This window comes from Syngnathus typhle, linkage group LG19 (genome assembly GCF_033458585.1).
Source record: "Syngnathus typhle isolate RoL2023-S1 ecotype Sweden linkage group LG19, RoL_Styp_1.0, whole genome shotgun sequence".
Taxonomy (NCBI): domain Eukaryota; kingdom Metazoa; phylum Chordata; class Actinopteri; order Syngnathiformes; family Syngnathidae; genus Syngnathus; species Syngnathus typhle.
In genome coordinates, this window is record NC_083756.1 from 1,555,946 (window position 1) to 1,577,215 (window position 21,270).

General features: G+C 45.7%; 2 protein-coding genes across 6 annotated transcripts; one reads left to right on the forward strand and one right to left on the reverse strand.

Moving 5' to 3' along the window:
• The first annotated feature begins 1,107 nt into the window (after window positions 1–1,107).
• nck1b (NCK adaptor protein 1b) lies at window positions 1,108–18,361 on the forward strand. Of its 4 annotated transcripts, none has more exons than XM_061265426.1 (4): window positions 1,108–1,364; window positions 9,915–10,156; window positions 14,968–15,713; window positions 15,787–18,361. In XM_061265426.1, the coding sequence occupies exons 2-4, from the start codon at window positions 9,931–9,933 to the stop codon at window positions 15,985–15,987; spliced, it is 1,173 nt and encodes a 390-aa protein (XP_061121410.1). In that variant the 5' UTR covers window positions 1,108–1,364; window positions 9,915–9,930; the 3' UTR covers window positions 15,988–18,361. The 4 variants fall into 4 exon arrangements, with proteins under 4 accessions (XP_061121410.1, XP_061121409.1, XP_061121412.1 ...); XM_061265425.1 differs by having other exon boundaries at window positions 1,109–1,360; XM_061265428.1 differs by lacking the exon at window positions 1,108–1,364 and adding an exon at window positions 13,530–13,605 and having other exon boundaries at window positions 9,942–10,156.
• bdh1 (3-hydroxybutyrate dehydrogenase, type 1) lies at window positions 16,585–21,210 on the reverse strand. Of its 2 annotated transcripts, XM_061265429.1 has the most exons (5): window positions 20,975–21,210; window positions 20,570–20,680; window positions 20,265–20,406; window positions 20,042–20,194; window positions 16,585–19,713 (listed from the first exon to the last, which is right to left on the reverse strand). In XM_061265429.1, the coding sequence occupies exons 1-5, from the start codon at window positions 21,185–21,187 to the stop codon at window positions 19,253–19,255; spliced, it is 1,080 nt and encodes a 359-aa protein (XP_061121413.1). In that variant the 5' UTR covers window positions 21,188–21,210; the 3' UTR covers window positions 16,585–19,252. The 2 variants fall into 2 exon arrangements, with proteins under 2 accessions (XP_061121413.1, XP_061121415.1); XM_061265431.1 differs by lacking the exon at window positions 20,570–20,680.
• Between the last annotated feature and the right edge of the window lie 60 nt (window positions 21,211–21,270).

Below are 21,270 nucleotides of genomic sequence, written 5' to 3' on the forward strand. Positions count from 1 at the left end.
TAAAACGTAGTCATGACGGCCGGAGGAGCGCTCGCTCGCCTGAGTTTCTGCAGGAAGTACAGGCGGTGCTGGGCCTTCTTCGCCAGTGATGCGGTGTTGGTGGACCAGGAGAGATCCTCACTGATGTGCACCCCCAGGAACCTGGCGCTGCTCACTCTCTCCACCACAGCACCGTCGATGGTCAGCGGCAGGTGTTGGGTGTGACCCTTCCGGAAGTCAACAACAATCTCCTTGGTCTTGTCAACGTTCAGCAGGAGGTTGTTGTCCCTGCACCACGTGGTCAGAAGGTCAACCTCCAGCCTGTATTGAGTCTCGTCTGCCTTGGTGATGAGACCCACCAGAGTCGTGTCGTCAGCAAACTTCACTATGCGGTTGTCGCTGTGGGTTACAGTGCAGTCATGCGTCAGGAGGGTGAAGAGTTGCGGACTGAGCACGCAGCCTTGGGGGGCCCCTGTGCTCAGCGTGATGCTGGCGGAGATTTTGTCGCCAACACGTACCACCTGTGGCCTCTGACAGAGGAAGTCCAGTAGCCAGTTGCAGAGGTAGGTACTGAGGCTTGTCAAGTTTGCCGATGATAAATGAATGCATTTATGTCACACACCATGTTTTCATTTTGACTGCTGCAGCTGTCATAGCACAGATGTGGACTGTATGTCATTTTTACTCATCACAAAGCATTTAGTGTTGTTTTATGAAATAATTCAGTTTTTAAACATTCACAGTTGCGATAAACTCCATCACAATCGGTACAACTTTAATTCAATTTAGAATAAATAATATGTCACGTTGCATGTTTGCTTCCTTAGTCAATGTTGATCACCTAAAATCCAAAAGGTGAATTTGGCAAAAAAAGATTTTACCTCTCACAGGTTTTTTTCAATCAAATACGTTTAGGGGTTAGGGTAAACTTTAACTTTAGTTTTTTCCCCCCATTTAAGATTAGTAAATTAAAAATTGTTAATGTAGAATGTCTTGCCAGTTTTTCTAATAATGTGTGCAAAATCATTACGTTCGTGCAATGACGTCGACAGATGTCAAGAGATTGGCCTACAACCCATTCGTCCAATCAGAAGGGCGTTCATTCCTAAAACCAGCCAATGGCAAGAGATCTAGGTGGGACCTGGCGTCTGAACAGATAGCGGTGAGCTAGCTACAGCTAGCCTAGCATAAGCTAACGCCGCCGAGCTATGACATGCTTGCAAACACACAGCCATGCTACTTACTTGCAACGACGGCTAACGTAGCCCCTTGACGTGGAGAATCTTTACCTTGGCCGCTCTCCGACGACGTCTCCGGGCCGGTTTGGGGAGCACTGCATTGGGAGGGAGAGACAAAAAAGGTGGCTGTCGGCGAGAAGAAGGTAGGTAAGGCGTGACTTGTAAAATCAGTGGTGCCGCAGTGAGGCTTGTTATCGAGACAAGCCCCGAGGCTAGCTCTTTTAGACTTCACCGTACGTAACCTTCCATCACATCGGCGGCTAACGTGGCTAATCAGAGGCTACTTTCTCATGACTCCATTAACCTTATTCTGTTACTAAAACTCAACAGTCGTATTATTGGCGTAGCAACGTAACGCGACGTGCTTGTAGGAAGTTACCGCAGGTTAAATTGTCGCAATTGTCTTAATATGTTTTATTATTATTATGCTGCTGGGGAAAGAAGGCAGTTCGCATCGTCGAATTTCTAGAATTTTCCAATGAGACGCCCTAGTTCAGTGGTCCCCAACCTTATTTGCGCCACGGACTGGTTACGTGTCAGAAATATTTTCGCGGACCGGCCTTTACATAAAAAAAAATAAAAAAAATCTTTTATATAAATAATACATTTATAACAAGAAAATACTAGCATAAAAACAAGTATAAACGACTTTTTATTTATTTATTTTTTAGTAATTATTTATTTATTGTTTATTAATAAAACTCACCATTACGTTGAATTAGTGGGAGCACTGAGCTTGTTTCTCAGAAACGAGCCGGTCCCATCTAATCAGAGACAATGACACTCGAAGTGGTTTGTCTTTTATTTCAGGATGCTTGGTCTCCATGTGTCGAAGCAGTTTAAAGTAAGGGTGTAACGATTAATAGATACACATCGATTAATCGATATAATGCTCTACGATTTGTTGGCATCGATGCTAAACGTAAACATCGATCTATATCGCCCGTTTTTGACCTCGGACATTAGATGCGACTTTATTTTGAAATCCAGTTCATTGTTGCTTGCTTCCTCTTTCCGGGAGCAGTGCGCGGCGTGTTGTGTTGTGAGCAGAGCAGGCACGTGAAAGGGGAGCCGACAACTACGCGGCTCCTGGGCTGGTGCTATGGCTAGTGTCCAAGAAGACGAGGAAATTTGCTCCCTTTTGGGCTTCAAGTCATTCGTTTGGAAGCACTTTGTAATTTCCTGAATAAAGGGTTTGCAGTACCTTGTTGATTTTGCGTATGAATTGTTATAAATCAGGATATTGTTCTATATCGATCGTAGAGCATTATTTTGTGATGTATCGTGAATGAATCTCAGCAGGCTTTAAGATATTGGCAAATATCGTATCGTGCTACTTTGTATCGATATATATATATATATTTTTTTTTTTTCAAAGTCAAAGTCTGCTTTATTGTCAACATCCTCACATGCCGAGACACACAGAGATCGAAATTACGTTTTCCCTATCCCACGGTGACAAAACATATTACACGATAGACATACAAGTAAACAACGCAATATAAAAAAAAGAAGAAGGCACAAACAATAAATAATAAGAGTAACAATAAATAATAAATAAATAGATAACACAACGAATAAAAGCCAGTGTGCATACAGACAGTAAAAGTACAGGACGCTATGCAGAACGGGGAAGCGAGTTCAGGATCCTGACAGCCTGGAGTATGAAGCTGTTTGAGAGTCTGGTGGTGCGGGAGCGCAGGCTTCTGTACCTCTTCCCAGAGGGCAGAAGCTCGAACAAAGAGTGAGCGGAGTGACTCACATCACTCACAATCGTGGTCGCCTTGCGGGTGAGATGGGAGGTGTAAATGTCCTTCAAGGAGGGGAGCGAAGCACCAATAATCTTACCAGCCGTGTTCACTATGCGCTGCAAGGCCTTCAAGTTGTAGTCAGTGCAGCCGCCACCCCAAACAGCAATACAGCTGGAGAGGACGCTCTCAATGGTGCCGCGGTAAAATGTAGTCATGACGGCCGGAGGGGCGCTCGCTCGCCTGAGTTTCCGCAGGAAGTACAGGCGGCGCTGGGCTTTCTTAGTCAGTGATGCGGTGTTGGTGGACCAGGAGAGATCCTCACTGATGTGCACCCCCAGGAACTTGGCGCTGCTCACTCTCTCCACCACAGCACCGTCGATGGTCAGCGGCAGGTGTTGGGTGTGACCCTTCCGGAAGTCCACAACAATCTCCTTGGTCTTGTCGACGTTCAGCAGGAGGTTGTTGTCCCTGCACCACGTGGTCAGAAGGTCAACCTCCAGCCTGTATTGAGTCTCGTCTCCCTTGGTGATGAGACCCACCAGAGTCGTGTCGTCAGCAAACTTCACTATACGGTTGTCGCTGTAGGTTGCAGTGCAGTCATGCGTCAGGAGGGTGAAGAGCAGTGGACTGAGCACACAGCCTTGGGGGGCCCCCGTGTAGAGATGCACCAATCTGACGTCAATCATACGTCAGCAGCACGTGTGTAATGTCTGCAAAGCTAATGTTGCCAGGGGTGGTGGTAGTACTGCCAGTTATAGTACTACCAATTTAATTAAGCATCTCCAGAAACACCACGCAACGGAGCAGTTCCAGCAGTTGAGCAGATCAAAGGGAGCGGAAGGTGGACCTACACAGCAGTTAACGTTAGCAGATGCACTGCAAAGACGGGAGAAATTCCCAGGAAATAGCGCAAAAGCTATAAGAATTACTGAGAAAGCACTGGTATTCATGGTTTTAGATGGACAACCGATGAGTGTTGTTGAAAACGATGGCTTCCGACGTTTACTTGAGCACCTGGAGCCACGGTACTATTTGCCATCGCGCAAGTATTTTTCTGAGACCGCACTGTCAGAAATGTATGAGAAAGTGTGCAAACACTTGTCACAAGAATTAAGAGATGTAGATGCCATGAGCGTCACAACTATGTAGAGACATGTTTACATTGCTTGATTATTGTATTTGACCAAGTCAGTTGTTTATTCTCTTGTCCCGATGCTATATTTGATTTTTAAGTCCACTCTGTACTTTCAGTATTTAGAAATAATTTTGAATGTTTTTTTTTTTGTGTTCGACTAAGCAGAGCTTGTTTTCAGGGAGCACTTCTCATTGCTGCTTAAATGAGCATTTAGAGCAAAGAACTGTGTAGTCATGCCTGATGCCATTGCCTTTAGTCTTTTCTGTTCCACATGTAGAGGTATGTAGCTTGTTAAATCAACCATAATATCGGATCGGTATCGGGTATCGACCGATACGCAAAGCCACGGTATCGGTATCGAAACTGAAAAAGTCGGATCGGTGCATCTCTACCCCCGTGCTCAGCGTGATGCTGGCGGAGATTTTGTCGCCAACACGTACTACCTGTGGCCTCTGATGATATCGTATCGTGGCAAAACCCGCGATTTACACCCCTAGTTTAAAGGCTTCCTTGCCTGTGCCTGTCGCCACATAATATGCAGAGTGGGCTTGGCGCGTCAGTCACCTGTGGCAATAAATCCATATTTTAAGTAGGACTCCAGAATGATCTTTTTTTAAATGCAGCTTTCCTTTTCTCAGAAGTCGTAGCCTCTTCTTCCGTCTCCTCATTGGGCTTTTTTCCCCTTTCCTAAGAAGATTTCCAAACATCTCTGTTTCTTGCTCATTTTTGCTTGCTTCGCGGGCTCGACTCAGGTGACGTGTCACGTGACCGAGACGAGTGTCTTGACCTTAACCGACGGATGTAATTGGGAGAGAATCGCCAATTTCTTTTTACATTTTTCAAAATAAATCCTTACTCATTTTTGCTAGCTTTGCGGGCTCGACTGAGAAAACTTGTCACGTGACCGGGACGAGCGTCTTGACCTGAATTAATTCTTCGTCGATAAAAAAATAAACAAAAATTGCTGTGCGGCTTGATGGCCCGGTACCAAGTGACCCACGGACCAGTACCGGTCCGCGGCCCGGTGGTTGGGGACCTCTGCTCTAGTTGAATTCATTATTTAATTTGGAAAAAACATTTATAGATCTATATGTGATTACATTTTTTTTATGAGGTTGAAAGTTTTATATATATCCCTAGTTATTTTTCTATTTTCCCCCAGGTATTTTTTCCAATGGGTATTGTAAGGGCGCGTCAATTATTTGAATTTTTTTAAATGCATATATTTATGGTCAGATCTTCTGTATAACTTTATCCTTATGTATACTTCTGTCAACGTAGCTTTAATAGTCCCTCATAGTTTGTGTAATTATTGTCTGACTGGTTGACGATCCTCTTGACAGTCTCTTATTAAATTTTTCAAAGGGAGGAGTGAGAGACATTTGGTCGACTTAACGCGTTCTCGTAGGAGGTTAGGAAGACCTCACACATGGATACTGCAGACCAATTAGAGTTCTTTGTTTTTTATTTGCCCATTGAGACATTTTGGATGTGGAACCCCTAAAGAGAGAGACCTTTGGGCTGTATTTTCTTTGTTTTGTTTTCTTGGGCTACCAGGTCCTGACATAACTCACTTTCTCATACCTTGAAGAATTCGTAACTGCATGAAAGCTTTATTCAGTTTGGTGTGTTGACACAGCAACGAGGCCAATTTGTTTTGTTTTTTAAACGTTAATCCACTCACCCAGAGGCCGAGAGGTGTTGACTCAGACCATAACTGGGCTGTTTTTATTTTTTTTTTGTTTTTTAGCTGTTCTGTCAGCTCAGGCCTTCTCTGTGAAAACGCTCGCCAGCCCCAAATCTGCCCCAACTGCGCTTATTCGTGACAGCCCAAAAAGAAAAAGCTAATGTGGCTCAAAATTTCCACAGTCAGATGACAAGCTGGAGATGCGCTCCTCTACAAAGTGGCTTAGGAAAGTTTCCTTTTCAGCCATATGTTTTGTTTGAGCTTGTTTCAAGTTTTGTAAATGCTTCTAAAATATTTAACATGTTTTGATTTTGAAATGAATGACAAGGACATCTTACTTTCCCTTCTCAATTTTGTTTTTCTTTATTGACTCACTCTGTACATTTATTACCGCCGGCTTGGTGTAAAAATGAGGAAATGTGCACTAAAATGTGGTCATCATTTTGAGTTTCACAATGACACCACATATCTAAAATGTCCTCCGCGATTGCCCCAAACTGCTGATAGCAATCTGTGGCCAACCTGTCTGCATGTTGTTGGTCTGACGTTTGTTTCACCAGCACCCATACCTGGAATGCCTCCCGCTCTCAAGATACTCTTCCACAAGTTTCAACAGGCACACCTCCTTTTCCCAAGTGGCTTATTTAGTCCTGTCGCGACAGCACCCGAGGGCTCGTATTAGCCGGGATGTCGGAAGTCGGCGAATTCATTTCAACAAACCCCCATCTGCTATTGTCAACAGGCACTTTTGAAGGCAATGATGGAGTTTTCCCGAATGCAACGAGGCTACAATCTGTGGCTTGGTCAAGCACATGACTTTCCCATCATCTGCTCAGCCTTGCGTCCACACTTCCTGTGTCACAGCTGACCCACCGAGTCTCCCATGACCCCTTTGCTGTGATGCTGCTGTGAGAATCTAGCCATGAGGTGCCGTCCTCGCGGGGCTCAATTCCACCTGTACAAAGCGGGCTAAAAATCCAGGATTGTAAATTGCGGGAAGTGTTGCAGTGGCAGTGGGGTCGAGTGCGTGCACGGAGCACATTCCAAAAGGCGAGAGCCCTGTGATTTTAGCGGCCTGTCACAGGGATTAGGTTACTGTCTGCCCCTGTGAGCTCACGCCGTTGCTGTGTCAGTGCCTCAGCAATCTGGCTATGCGGCAAATACACCAACATCGCTCCCTAACAAAGATGGATCTATATTTGTCCCATTAGGCTTCAGGCCTGCTCGTGACATCATTTTTAGGACAGTCAGGGGCCATTTAGTGAAATCCAACACTGAGTCGCTTTAGATGTCTTTGAACGGCGGCAGACGTTGGCGCTGCAGAGACAACCGGGTCGTGCCCGCAGCTGCGGCGGGTTTCCTGGATGTGGTAATGTCAGTTTCAAAGCAACAACCTTGTATCACAACTTAGACAAGTCTAAGTCTAACTTGATTGTCGTGTGTTCACTCGTCTGTGTTGTTCAGTGCAAAAGTTGGCCTCTGACTGCAAGCTTTGCCGCAAGGCTCCATTTGGCTTTCCTCAGGTAACAGGAAGTGGTGCACTTTCATTTGTTTGTTTTTGTCACTTCACCATCATGGATGGAAAGTGAGAAAGCCACACAAAAGCCTTCATTTGCCACCATACTTAACCACCACTCCATGTGGTCTGACTGCCCATATTGACCTTGACTTGACGTTCTTCTCTGTGTTATTTTCAGAGTCCCCGGTTTTCCGGCATACCTATATACCGTAATTTTCGGACTATAAGTCGCACCGGAGTATAAGTCGCACCAGCCATAAAATGCCCAAAAATGTGAAAAAAACATATATAAGTCGCTCCGGAGTATAAGTCGCATTTTGGGGAGCAATTTATTCGATAAAATCCAACACCAAGAACAGACATGAACGAGCAACAACAGGCTAAACGATACGGTATGCTAACGTGACAAACACAAACAAGGAGCTGAGAACGGGCCTGACGTAACATTCAGTTATTTAAAAAAACTATTACATAAATCACACGTTTATAAAACCATCTGTGTCACTCCAATTCATTAAATCCATTGATCGTCCTTTGTCAACAATGCCGTGTGCCGCGCCGCAGTTCAAATAATTCCACAGGCCCATACAACGATATATAAACTATATTTTAAATAACTATCACATAAACAACAATATTATCAAACCATTTGTGTCACTCCAAATCATTAAATCCTTCGATCAAATTTCTCGTCTTTTATCAATCGTCCTTTGTCAACAATGCTGTGTGCCGCGCCGCAGTTCAAATTATTCCACAGGCCCATACAACGATATATAAACTATATTTTAAATAACTATCACATAAACAACAATATTATCAAACCCTTTGTGTTACTCCAAATCATTAAATCATTGATCGAATTTTTCGTCCTTTAAGTCATCCTGGTGACAGAGGACATGTCCAGAGGATAAATTGTTAATTACTTTATTTGATTTTTTCTCTCTATTTTTCATGTTTTGAATATGTTCAAGATAAAGATATCAAAGCATGTATACTAAAAATAACATGTGAAGTGGTCAACTATACTTGTAAGTAAGAAATGTGTTAATGATCAAGTAAAAATTTGTGAGAAAATAAACAGACTTATATAAGTCGCCCCCCCACCCAAACCATGAAAAAACCCGCGATTTATTATCCGAAAATTACGGTAATGACCTATTTTTCGCAAACGTCAAAGGTTATTTGACTTGGACCACCGACTTAGCACATCATTTCCTTTGTGCCCTCCATACCTGGCAAATCTTGTTTTCACCTCATCGACATGCCTTTCCGAATAAATAGAACCTCTTACAACAGCTTTTACAGGTTTCCATGCAGGAAATTGTCCAAAAGGGGGTGCTGTTGCACACTTGCTTGAACTATTTTCAGAGTTATTATTTTGAGATGATGGAAAGAAAAAGATTCCAGCTAAAAGCGAATTTTTCTTTTTTTCAAGAAAGCAGGGAGGGGGGGGGGGCGACACCATTGGAACAGTTTGACCTGTCTGCACCGGTGTTTTAGGGCTTTGGCTCGCCAAGAGGCGGCCTTGGCTGGCTGTGCAGCTGACCGATTAGCTTGCAGCATCTGTCACTGTGTTTTTTTTTTCTATTTTTGATCCTCCCTTACATCTGCACGGCGGCAAGTCACTGCAGAGTTGATGTGCAGTTAGCGTTCAGCTGCCTCAGTAGCTGAAGAGAAGTGAGACTCGGGTGGCGACTGAAATGTTGAACTATCTATTATAAAGAGAAGGAAGAGTAAAATGTCAACAGGCCATGATGACGTGAGGGGATGTTGTAAGAGGATAATTTATATTTTACCACACAACACGGATGAATTTACATAAAACATATGTCAGCATTGTAAACAAAGGACCACTTTTTACATATAATGCTGTATTTTTTTTGTAGTCTTTTGACTGTATCCATAAATGTCTCAACACCTAAAGATCTTCGAGGAAATCTCAGTTGCTGCCTTGCCATTATTTATTTATATTCCCACTCGTGGCTAATCGTGCTGAAAATTGCTTTAGCTCCCCGAGGTCCTTGCGTTTGCCCAAGGATCATGTTCTGGGCCGGTCACAACGCCAGCTGTGGTTGAAACCTAGACCTAACATCAGTGGCTCAAATGAAAACCAAGCCAAGAACTCTCGATCAATGAGATTGGCGTCTGGTCCCATAAGTCATGGAGTGCCGAGATTAAAGGTAGAACCAACGAGCTGCTCGTGACATCGGAGCAGCCTTCTCGCTCTCGCCAATGCTAGCCAACCCTTTCACATTAGCACGTGCGGCGTAGCAGTGCTGATGGTGGAGTTTGTCACAAGACCTCCGATTGAATGTTGCTCTTTGTGTTTTTTAAAAGCTGGTAGTGACCCTCTTGAAAATGCCTGGGCAGCGTTCTTGCTCTTATAATGAGCAACTTCCTCACCTTCCTTGACTTACTACACACAGCTAAACTCACTTAAAGAAAGCAAATATCCAGTATTTGAGTTCAAGAGTAATGATTCCGCATTCTTCCCTTTTATTGTATTTGGACAAATCCATCTGTCATTTAGTTCAAACGTCTGCAAAACGAGCTAACATGAGATCATGTAAAGAACTTCCATCTGTTCCTTGTGCTTTCTGTGCAGTTCCCCTTCGCGCAAGATGACGGAAGAGGTGATTGTCATCGCCAAGTTTGATTACATGGCCCAGCAAGACCAGGAGCTGGACATCAAGAAAAACGAGCGTCTCTGGCTCCTTGACGACTCCAAGTCCTGGTGGAGGGTCCGCAACGCCACCAACAAAACGGGCTTTGTGCCGTCCAACTATGTGGAGAGGAAGAACAGTGCCAGGAAGGCTTCCATTGTCAAGAACCTCAAGGACACACTGGGTAAAGATCTCACACGTCGTTACAGGAAGCATGGTGGAGTTTGACCCGTATCTGGTGCCACAGTGTGCAAATCTCTTATCTTCAGGCTGTGGGAACATTGTCTTCCCGGTAGCGTGGCAACGGGCCTAAACCGATTTGATCTCGCCTATGACTTTTAATGGCACCCTTTCTGATGACCTTTTAATTTACAAGCACGGGATTGTTTTATTGCCGCACTTGGAAGCCGGCCCGTTATGTGCAAGCGCGTAACGCAAGCCTCGCCGGAACTCCCCCACCTGCCGTGGCGTTGGTCCGTGAGCTAAGCGCAGGTGAACAGCTGCACGAGCGGGCGGCGCACTAAACCCGCCCGTAGACACGCTCGGCTCTCAGGTTTACATCCGCCGAACTTGAGCTGCAGAGGGCCGAGCAGCTTGTAAAATTATAATTACAGTCGTAAGGAGCTTGTAAATACGCCGACCTGATCTATTAGTAGATTTGAGAATTTTTTAACTGGCGAATTGTGGGTGGTTATTAGGGGTGTAACGATTCATTGATACACATCGATTAATCGATATAATGCTCTACGATTTATTGGCATCGATAAACATCGATTTATATTGCGGTGTTTGACCTCGGACATTAGACGCGACTTTATTTTGAAATCCAGTTCATTGTTGCTTGCTTCCTCTTTCCGGGAGCAGTGCGCGCCGCGGCGTTGTTGTGTTGTGAGCAGAGCAGGCACGTGAAAGGGGAGTCGACAACTAGTACGCGGCTCCTGGGCTGGTGCTATGGCTAGTGTCCAAAAAGACGAGCAAATTTGCTCCCCTTTAGGCTTCAAGTCATTCGTTTGGAAGCACTTTGGATTCCAAAGAAAAGATGGCTCAACGGACAGGACACGTGCAGTTTGTAAATCCTGCCATGCGGTGATCAAATATTCAGGAAGGACAAATCTCGCCGCACATTTACAGAAAAAACACGACATCAAAGTTCAGTGTTAAAATAAGCACTTTGTATACTACATTACTCTTGTAATTTCCTAAATAAAGAGTTTGCAGTACCTTGTTGATTTTGCGTATGAATTGTTATAAATCAGGATATTGTTCTATATTTTTTATAAAAAAAAAATATTGATCGTAGAGCACTATATCGCGATATATCGTGAATGAATCGCAGCAGGCTTTAAGATATCGGCAAATATCGTATTGTAGTTCTTTGTATCGATATGATATCGTATCGTGACAAAACCCACGATTTACACCCCTAGTGGTTATCACTTCTTTTATTTTTTTGAGTGAGAAACATTTTATTTAAAAAAAAAGCAAAAAAAGACAGCCATAAACACGTTCATCCTCCTAAAAGAATGTGTCAGGCTTTGGTGTGTGGAGGAGAAAATTCATGTCAAATTTTATTGCCGTTATGTGGTGGCTCAGCAGTCCATTGGTAGCCAAGAGGAAAACATTTACTTTGAATTCCAAAAATTGGCCACCCAAAAATAGCTCAACGCCTTCCTTTTACGTCTTTACATCTCATTTTCTTCTGACTTGAGCACCCACCACTCCAGCTCCTTCCTTCTTCCCCTCTCCATGAGGGCCTCCCCGGCTCTAAATCTTATTGGCTCTTCCCCGGTCACATGGTCCGGGGAGTGGGCGCCCCCCCCCCTCGCTCCAGCTCTCTGGGTGTTCACATGGAATAACTCTACAGCTGCAGTAAGAAGCACGAGCAGCCGGGCGACGGATACCGAGAGACTGGGCGGTGGCGGCGAGCCAAAAATGGACATGGCTAACCTATTCAAACACTTCTTTCGTAAGTTCTACACTTTGCTCGGTACACGCCAGGGTCCTCCTTTAACGTTGGTGGTTTAGGTTTGTTTTTTGTTTTTTTTGTTTTTTTTTTGTTTTTTTTTATAGCTTTCTCACCTTGCCTGGTTTGACCAGTTTTCCCTTTTGCTTTTTTTGCCGTTAAAGCTTTATTAGTCAAGTCTTCTCTTAGAAGCAAATGTTTGTGCTAATATGTTGGAGGGGAGGAGGGCAGGGGCGTCTTACACATACACACACACACTGGGTGGATATTCCCTTGAAAATCCTTCTGCCCAAGCTGAAGCCTGTAATTGCCTCAGCTATCCTTCTGTCTTGCTTTTAAGTACATAGCCACGCCGCAACCCCACACCCCAGCCCCCTCGCTCGCTCGCTACTCGTGTCCTGCAACTCGACAGATAGCATTGTTGCTGTTGAAGACCCGCGCGCCACTTTTGTTTGGAGAACATCTCAAGACGCTCCGTTTCCTTTCATGCCCCCCCTCTGCATTTGATTCTGGGAGGGCCCTGACGCACGCATCGCCCGCCCGCCGGTCATGAGCTATCGCTGCTCACGTAGAACAGTGTGGTCATTGTGTCGGGTGCCATCTATTGAAATACAACCCCCTCCCGTTCCCTCTTGCCATCTCCTGCCCCTCACAAACTTATCAGAGGAATGTCTTTAGTTCGAGCCCTGTTGATCTTTTACAGGCTCTCTGTCGCGCACGCTTCTCTATCATCTCAGGCTACTACCATGTTGTTGTCGAAACGGATTACATAAAGATCAGCTAATAAACTAGTATTTTTCCAGAGGGGGGGGCAACTGGGGGGGAAGTTTTCTCTGTCCCCTCCCTCTGTTTTCCTGTTTCTCAGTGAGCGGAAACTCTATAATTTGAGCCACATTTCTTACCTCCGCTGTATTGGAGGAGAGCTGGCCGGAGAGGAAGTGCACAAGTCAGAAGGAAGTTGAATCATTGTGCAGGGAGTTGCATGTTCCCGATGTTTTATGCTAGTGCCGATGGTAGAATGCGGCGTTGCGCTATGTCTCTCGAACGCAACGAATCAAATTTGTAGTTGAAGTTTCTCATTGTCATTGTCTCATGGTCAACACGCCGGCCACTTCACGAGACGCACTTCTGAAGTGGCTGACAAGCAGCCTCGGGCGGGCGGACGGTCGCTCGCCTCGTTGCCCTTTCTTGACAGAGCCCAGTTGGCATGTATGAACTGATAATTATCACATCTAATGTGCTTTGTAAAGTACCGCATTGTCATTCCACTTCATGCATGATACTGAAATGCTCCGTATTCCCTGAGGGGTGAATTTGATTTTTATCAAGGCGTTGGGCCGTAAAGACTTTTTGATATATTATTTGAGTGGCCAAACTCATGACTTAAATGACAATGTTTTCAGTCACCTTACTAAATAGTCATTAATGAAGAGAAGAGATTTAAGATTGTAAAAAATTGTTACGGGTGGTCATATAGGCTTTACGCAAAATGCTGCAATTTTCAGCCAGTCCGAGTGAGCCCATTGTGTCCCAAGCTTGGGGGATGTCCTGGCTTTTTGTCAGACAGCCTGACGCGGGGTGTTGACGTCCACAGAGGAAGAGCCCTGAAATGAAGGGAAGCCGGGGGTCGAGAGGGCCGGAGACAGACAATGGACAAGCTGCCAGTAAAGGTACAAAACAAAAGCAGTTCCTGTGTGCGCCTGTTGGCCGAACAAACACCCGTCGGCGCTCGGGACACGTTCGCTCTTCCCCCCCTGGTGCCGCAAAAGTAAACATTCTCCTGTGGGCTTTTTGATGCTCATTAGCATACAAATGTTATGCTGACTTTTTTTTGTCAGTTTAGATATGCAAATAGAAATCAATAAAGACTGCCTACCTGGAGCTGTGTGCTGCATGCAAATCCTAACTTTTTTTTTTTTTTATCACACTGACCCAGTTTAAGCAGCTAATCAAATGAAGTGGCTTTAGGCACTATTCTCTTTTCCATGCAAAGGCTTCATACAAGGAAGCAGAAACGAATCCCTCACAAAGCATCGAATACCCGGCCAGTTAAGCTAAAACTCTCTGTTCAGCAACCAGAGCTAAAGATATTTTATTTCTGCAGTGCTGACCCCAAAAACTTGTGTTGAGCTCCGGCAGGCAGTGACGACGGGGCTTCCAGCAACGCGCACCTGATAAAACATCCCATCAGGCATGTTGCGGTTGAACATGTTTCATCACTTGGTGGACAAGTGTTGCATGAGTCAGTGAAGCTGACCTGTTTGAAGTCTGCTCTTAAACGCGGCGCCGTGACTAATAACAGGCTCTACCTGGAACCGGTCTGGCCTCTTTGCACTCGTGTCGCGTTTTGTCCAAGCTTCGGATCCCTTCCGGAGAATTCGTCCGCGGCTTCTCAGAAAATAAACACGTCATCCATCCAGCCAGCATCGTTGTGGAAAGTCCACCCTGTGTAATTTCAACCAGCTGACTTTTGATTATGTGAGTCTTGCAAACGTAATCAGAACAAGAGTTTTCCTACATCACGTCATCGCCCCGCTGATAGCGTTGAGAGCAAAGTCGTTCTGGCTCCAAGAATGATCGCCGCCCCGTCGCGTTGCTCGCCGTTTCGTAGGTTGCAATCGGAGTCCTGGTTGGAAGCGCTCTACCGTCTCCCGGAAAGCGGGAACAAAAGCGTGACCCTCATCATCTGCAAACGCGCCACGCTGCCAAGTGGAAATTTTTGTCCCGGTAAGACTGAGATCACAGGCGTGCCAAAGCTTGGCCTCAGGGTTCCGCCAGAGGAAGAGAGGGGTGGGCCAGAGGATCTGCTAATCCCCTTTTTTGGATTCTACTAGACCTTCCGAACTCAAATACAATCCCTTGCAGGGGGCTAATCCATTTGGATTTCTCAATAAGATCTGGACTGAAGTTGCCCCCCCCCACACACACACACACACACACACACACACACAATTTCAGGTATCTCTGGTCTGATTAATGTGTACCTTCCTGTTGCTAATGCTAACTAACTCTCGCCATTGATGGTTTTCCAGGAATTGGGAAGGTGAAGAGCAGGAAGGGAGGCATGAGGGACACGGCCTCCAACGTGGACGCCGACGTGTACGCAGACAACGGCGAGCGGCTGTACGACCTGAACCTGCCTGCCCTGGTCAAGTTCAGCTACACGGCAGAGCGTGAGGACGAGCTCTCCTTGGTCAAAGGCACCCGGGTGGTGGTGATGGAGAAGTGCAGCGACGGCTGGTGGCGCGGCAGCCACAATGGACGCTCCGGTTGGTTCCCGTCCAACTACGTGACGGAGGACGTGGACGGGACGGCGGGGGGAGGGGGCTTGGGGGACCCGTCGGGGTCGCTCTCGGAGAAGCTGGCAGCGGTGGTGAACAGCACAGCCAACGGGAACCGGGTCTTACACACGGTGCAGGCGCTCTACCCCTTCAGCTCGGACAACGACGAGGAGCTGAACTTTGAGAAGGGCGAGGTGATGGAGGTGGTGGAGAAGCCCGAGAACGACCCCGAGTGGTGGAAATGCCGCAAGGCCGACGGCCAACTTGGCCTGGTGCCCAAGAACTACGTGACGGTGCTGGACTCGGGCTCCCACAAAACCACGGCGGGGCCCGCCGGCCCGCCCACGCCCGACTGTGACTACATTTCGCCGTCGATCAGCGGGCGATTCGCGGGCAAGGAGTGGTACTACGGTAAGGTGACGCGCCACCAGGCGGAGGTGGCACTCAACCAGCGAGGCACCGAGGGAGACTTCCTCATTCGAGACAGCGAGTCATCGGTGAGTTAATATCGGCCGCCGTTGGGTGATTTTTGAGAATCTCGTCTGTAAACCGATTGGTCATGTCTTCCAGCCAAACGACTTTTCCATCTCGCTGAAGGCGCAGAGCAAGAACAAGCATTTCAAGGTGCAGCTGAAGGAGAGCCTCTACTGCATCGGACAGCGCAAGTTCAACTCCATGGAGGAGCTTGTGGAACACTACAAAAAAGCGCCTATCTTCACCAGTGAGCAGGGCGACAAACTCTATCTGGTCAAGGCCTTGTCCGCCTCCTGATCCCCCCCCCCCCACACACACACACAAAACACAATCCCATCTTGACACACACACTTGTAAATGACACACACAAACAGAGACCGGAACACACACTGACATCAAGACTGAAGGCTTGACACGTCATCAGGACTTTGTAGGCCTGGTTGAGCATTCCAAGAGGAGGACGGACGAGAAAAAAGGCGCGAAAGGAGGAAGAGTGTTGGGAGACACCAAAAAAAAAAGACTAAGGACTCCTGAAAGGAGACGATGGACCTCTTGGCCACTTATTTATGATGTGATCCAGATGTTTTCACTGGCAGTCGTATATTTCCACCTCCATAGCTTAGTCACATTTAGTTTGTCGCAAACGTATATATAATCTTTTTAACTGTTACCTTTTAAAATGTGACTTTTATTTTAACTATAGAGCAAGCCCCTCCGGTATGAAGCCCCCGGATTTAGATCAGAAGGTGTTAACATCTGCTAGTGAAGCGACCAAAATATATTTATTGATTCTCTTGGTTGTGCAAATAATGGACAGCTTTTGTTTTTAGTTTTTTTGCTGTATTTTTTTGAGGGGGATCCCAGAAACTTCAAAGCCACAAATGATCTGAATACTTTTTTGGGGGGGCAAAAGCATTATATTTATTTCATCCTTAAAAGGAGACTTGTGCTTTTTTTTTTTTTTTTGCCAAATCTCTATGGAGCTCTGGAAATGGGTCTGGTGGGTTAGCCTGAGGGTGGGGGGGTCGTCAAAACATTCGTCATCTCAGCAGAGCCGCGGGCTAAACTGAGTCCCAAAGATGATGTCACTGCGCTAAATTAGCATGGCTGCAGGGGAACCAAGTAGGGGAGGTCACTAGATGTGCTTGCTTGGCTGTACGTTACAAGTGGGAGAGTCCATCTGCTGGAAGTGTGGGAGTGTGCTGTTATTTGTCTCATTGAAAGTGTCGTGTCGTAATCCAGATTGAGCGCTGCGCATCTGTGTTTCTTTGGATGATGATTTGTCCATCTGGTTAAGGAGGAAGAGGGGGCGGAAAGAGGAGCCAAGGAAGAGGAGAACGACGTCCCGTGTAGTAGCGCATCTGGAATTCTGCTCGGGCAGGGAGAAGGGGAGACTATCTCTGTGTTCTACAGGTGAGCGATGACTTGCTAAAGAGCCCAGTCCATTCCCGCTTTTAGATTTATGATGAGCTGATCTGGCTCACATTCCAGGAGGAAACATCCGGAAGGTTTTTATCCAGTAAACGCCTTTTTCTCCCTGCAAAAATCAAATTTTCCACAGGATTCACGTTACATTGCCCCGTTATTATGAATGACTCTTACATCATTGTGACACTGCAGAGTCTTTTGAACACATTGGAGGATTTGGGAGATTTTTATTTTTTTTGTAATGTGCCTTCACAGCTTTCTGTCAACCAAAGTTTTGTTTTATTTGTTTTTGGCGGTCTACCGTGTTCACTTGTAATGCTGCGTGACATTTGTTTTTTAAGCAGGGGTGAGGAACATAATGGCCTTAGGGTCATATGTGGCCAACCAAAGTCTGAGCATTTTACTTAGCTGGCCAGTCAATTTTACAAACAAAAAAACCAGTTTAACCCCAAATATGCCTCATTTTTTCCCCTCCTAATATGTCATGCATATGATCCATGGAGGACTTAATTAAGGTTCTCTACCTCTGCTTTAAAGCTTTCCATGTTGCATGGGATGAGTTAATGGATGCTCGTCCTTGCTTTATCCACCACCCACCCACTTGCATAAAATGCCTGTTGTGTAGTTTTCAAGTGTCCTTACATTGCAAACCTGAAGTGAATGCCCACATGTACAGTTGAGAGGACATACAGGTGTGATGTAATCACGGCCGGAGCACCTCAAGTGTCACAATTGTTTGAATGTTTCATTCAATTTTCATGTTTATTTGTTTTTACAGTGTAACCACATACAATAGATGACCTGTAAAAGTCTCATGTAAATGTTGGTTGTTCAAATAGAAGGATGACAGACTCTGCCAACGTTTGAGATTTGAATATAACAGATGTAGCTTTTGTCTCTGCACCAATGCAGACGGCATGAGCAGCTGTGAAGAACAAAAGTTTGCTTAAAAAACATCAGTAGACACTTGAGACAAATGTTCTAAACAAGTGACCCGTGTTAACGTTGGTGCTTTTGTGTTGCTTACATTTTATTTTATTTTCCCCCTCTTCCTGTGCGCCAGAGTGAAGCAAACACATCCATGCTGATATGGAATAGTATAAAAAGCAGTGCTGTGAAATTTATTGTCAATTGTCATGCTCTTTAAATGCTGTTTTCAACGGAGGGGAGATCGTCTTCAAGTGTTTATTACTTAGAAGAGTTTATTAATGTTTCAAAGACGTAATAAACAACATAAAACTAAGCCATGCGATTGTATTTTAATGTGCCCAAACATTCTATGTCGTTTAAATCATCTCCTGTCAGTGCCTTCAAAGGGAAACATTGATGTCAGTCTACTCTAATGGGTTTATTTGCTTGTTTGTTTACCTTTCCGTATCACGTTAACCACGCCCACAACTTCCTGGTCTATTACCTTGGAAAACACTGATTGGTCCACTCCAATTAGGCAATCGCGTTTTGCTTGTGGCGTTGACTTTTAGAGTAAAATGGCTGCTCCCCGCAATGGAAGAAGTGGACGAACAAAGTGTAAAATTTAGAGGGTCCATTGAGAAATTTTTAGCTTAATTTAAAGCCCTGACGTTTTGACGAGACTAACCAACAAGTATGTATTCAAACAGTAGAGCCACATGTTCCACTTTTCATTTCCTAAACAATCAACAACAGCACCTGAACGCCTCAAAGTTAGCTATGTCGTCATTCATAGCCCGTGTAGACGAGCACTGAACTAATTTACCAGAAGATTTATGCTTGCTGTGTTCGTTTTTGGCTCCTGAATGGAAATATTCTCATGCTAAGAGTTTAGTGTTTGTATTGCACTTGACTGCTACCATTGGACCTGGCCTTGTATAAAAAAATATTGTAGAAGAGTGAACTCCAGTGGTTGTTTAGTGGTTTACAGCCATCGCTTTAATTTTAATAACTGTACTTTTCTATTGCTTTGTCGCTAGCCACAATTTTAAAACGTACCATTGAGATAACTTTGCCTGTTTTATCATTTTGTGCTACATTTGGGGCTACCACAAACACAATATAAAGTGCAATAATTTACTCTTTAATAAGGCTTGAAATTTAAGGCTTGATCAGTGAAAGGCTTCAAGTGCTGAGGAATAGCGAAGAGCTGGCACGTCGCCAGTTAGAAGTACAGCAAGTCGGAAAGCACGGTGGGCAGGTGCGTCATCAGCTGCAATCGGATCCACCAGTACGGCTCCATGGCGTTGTACCTGGTGTACGGATGCTTGGACATAACGGCGTCCACCATGGCGTCCAGCAAAGGACCCACATCCTTTTGTCCACCATTGCACTGTGAGCGAATCAACGCCATGATCTGATCAAAACGGGCTTTCCCGTAATCGTCCCTGACGTCCGGTGAGGCCTCGGCCCACTGTTTGTTGGCCGCGCTGGCCAGGACGTCGCGGCTCAGGATCTCTGCGGCGAAATTCCCTGGCTCCACGACAGACACCTTGATGCCCCAGGACTTCATCTCGTAGCGGAGGCAGTCGAAGAATGCTTCCATGCCGTACTTGGACACGCTGACGGGCGACTGAGCGATATTACCCATCCGGCCGTACAGCCCGGACATGTTTACCACGCGACCTGAAAGTGAAATATAGGACTAGTCTGCAACGAGATGTCTACAATGTAGTAAAATTGGAGTTGCAGGAAATATTTAAATAAAAATCACAATGAGGCCACAGAATGGCAGCATTGTTCCAAATACGTATAATAGTTAAGCCTTGTGGCCCAAAGCTGAGCTGTTTTAAGAGAATTACTCCTGCCAATATTGCCTGTGACTTCACAAGTGAATCACAAGTGGCGTCTTAACGGCAGCGAACTGCAAGGAATGTCTTCCTAACCGCAAATTCTCACAACCTTGTCATTTGCGATGACTGTGCGCTAATTCAGACAGATTAGTTGCCCCCACCTTTTGCTCGGCGAATAAGCGGCAGAAGCGCTTTGGTGACCCGAATGGTTCCCCACAGGTTAATCTCGGAAACTTCTTTGTAGGCTTCCATGGAGGTGAACTCCACTCCTCCGAACGTGGACACGCTGGCGTTGTTGACAAGCGCCCATAAACCTGGACGCCCAACCCGGACATGAAATGTTACAAGACAAGCGAAGATGTCCGTCGACTCTGATTGTTCTACCTCTCTCTGAGTCCTCCAGGTTGTCTCGGACGAAGTGGGCGGCTCTGTTCACCTGCTCGTTGCTGCTCACGTCCAGCTGGACCACCTTCATGCGCTCTGAGTGGAAGTCCTCCAGGATCTTGGCACTCTCTCCACCTTTATCCTGCAAAGAAACTATCCTCCATTTTGTACGCAGGCGCTCCATAATCTAATTTTGTTAACGTATGCAAATTTTATCCGATTAATCGTTTTATAGCAACATCCCTAGTTACCGTGATTCCAAAAATGTCTCCCACCCACCCTTATACAGTTGAGTGCACACTCACCCTAAGTGAGCATCCCGCAAAGACGGTAAAACCAAGTTTGTGCAGATGCTGGGCGAGAGCCAGTCCAAAATTGCTGTCACAACTTGTGAGGAACACTGCTTTGCCTGTTGCCTGCACAAGATAAAACACCAATGTAATGCGGGGGTGTTCTATTCCTTGAGGCACAGGTTTTCAAACTGCGTTCCCCTGAACCCACTGCAATAAAATATTTTTAAAACTCACATAGTAAAATGGCTTATTTTTCTCTTGTTAAACTCTTTAACTTAAACTTTATTGTAGAAAAATATCTGAGAGGGTTTTTTTTCTCCCCTGAAAACAGTTCATTTTAATTGGTTAGAACTCGTGTCCCAAGGCTCCGTATATGTAAAGTGTTGCCCGTGATGCATCCATGGAACCACTTGTTACCTCCACCAGTCCTCTGGGAATCCGAGGTGTCGCAACGTACAGGACGAAAAGCAAATAGGAGACCACCACGCACTCGCTCACGCTCGCCTCCGGTACTCCCAGCAGCCCCGTGACGGCGTTCAGCAGGACGGGTAGGCCGAAGCCCAGTGACACGGTCACGAACGCGGAGAAAAAGACGAGAAGACAGACTCGGAGCGCTGTAAGCGGCGCCATCTTAGCCGAATGATGCCTTTACATTCCGGGACACGCCTCTCTCACAATGACATTTGGTTAAAAAAAAAAAAAACTTGTGACGA

Coding starts and splice junctions, on each gene's coding strand:
- bdh1 (XM_061265429.1), bottom strand. CDS start 21,187: ATGGCGCCGCTTACAGCGCTCCGAGTCTGTCTTCTCGTCTTTTTCTCC. Junction 20,681..20,974: donor TTCCCAGAGGACTGGTGGAG/GTAACAAGTGGT, acceptor TATCTTGTGCAG/GCAACAGGCAAAGCAGTGTT. Junction 20,407..20,569: donor TTGCGGGATGCTCACTTAGG/GTGAGTGTGCAC, acceptor GTTTCTTTGCAG/GATAAAGGTGGAGAGAGTGC.
- nck1b (XM_061265426.1), top strand. CDS start 9,931: ATGACGGAAGAGGTGATTGTCATCGCCAAGTTTGATTACATGGCCCAG. Junction 10,157..14,967: donor GAACCTCAAGGACACACTGG/GTAAAGATCTCA, acceptor ATGGTTTTCCAG/GAATTGGGAAGGTGAAGAGC. Junction 15,714..15,786: donor TTCGAGACAGCGAGTCATCG/GTGAGTTAATAT, acceptor CATGTCTTCCAG/CCAAACGACTTTTCCATCTC.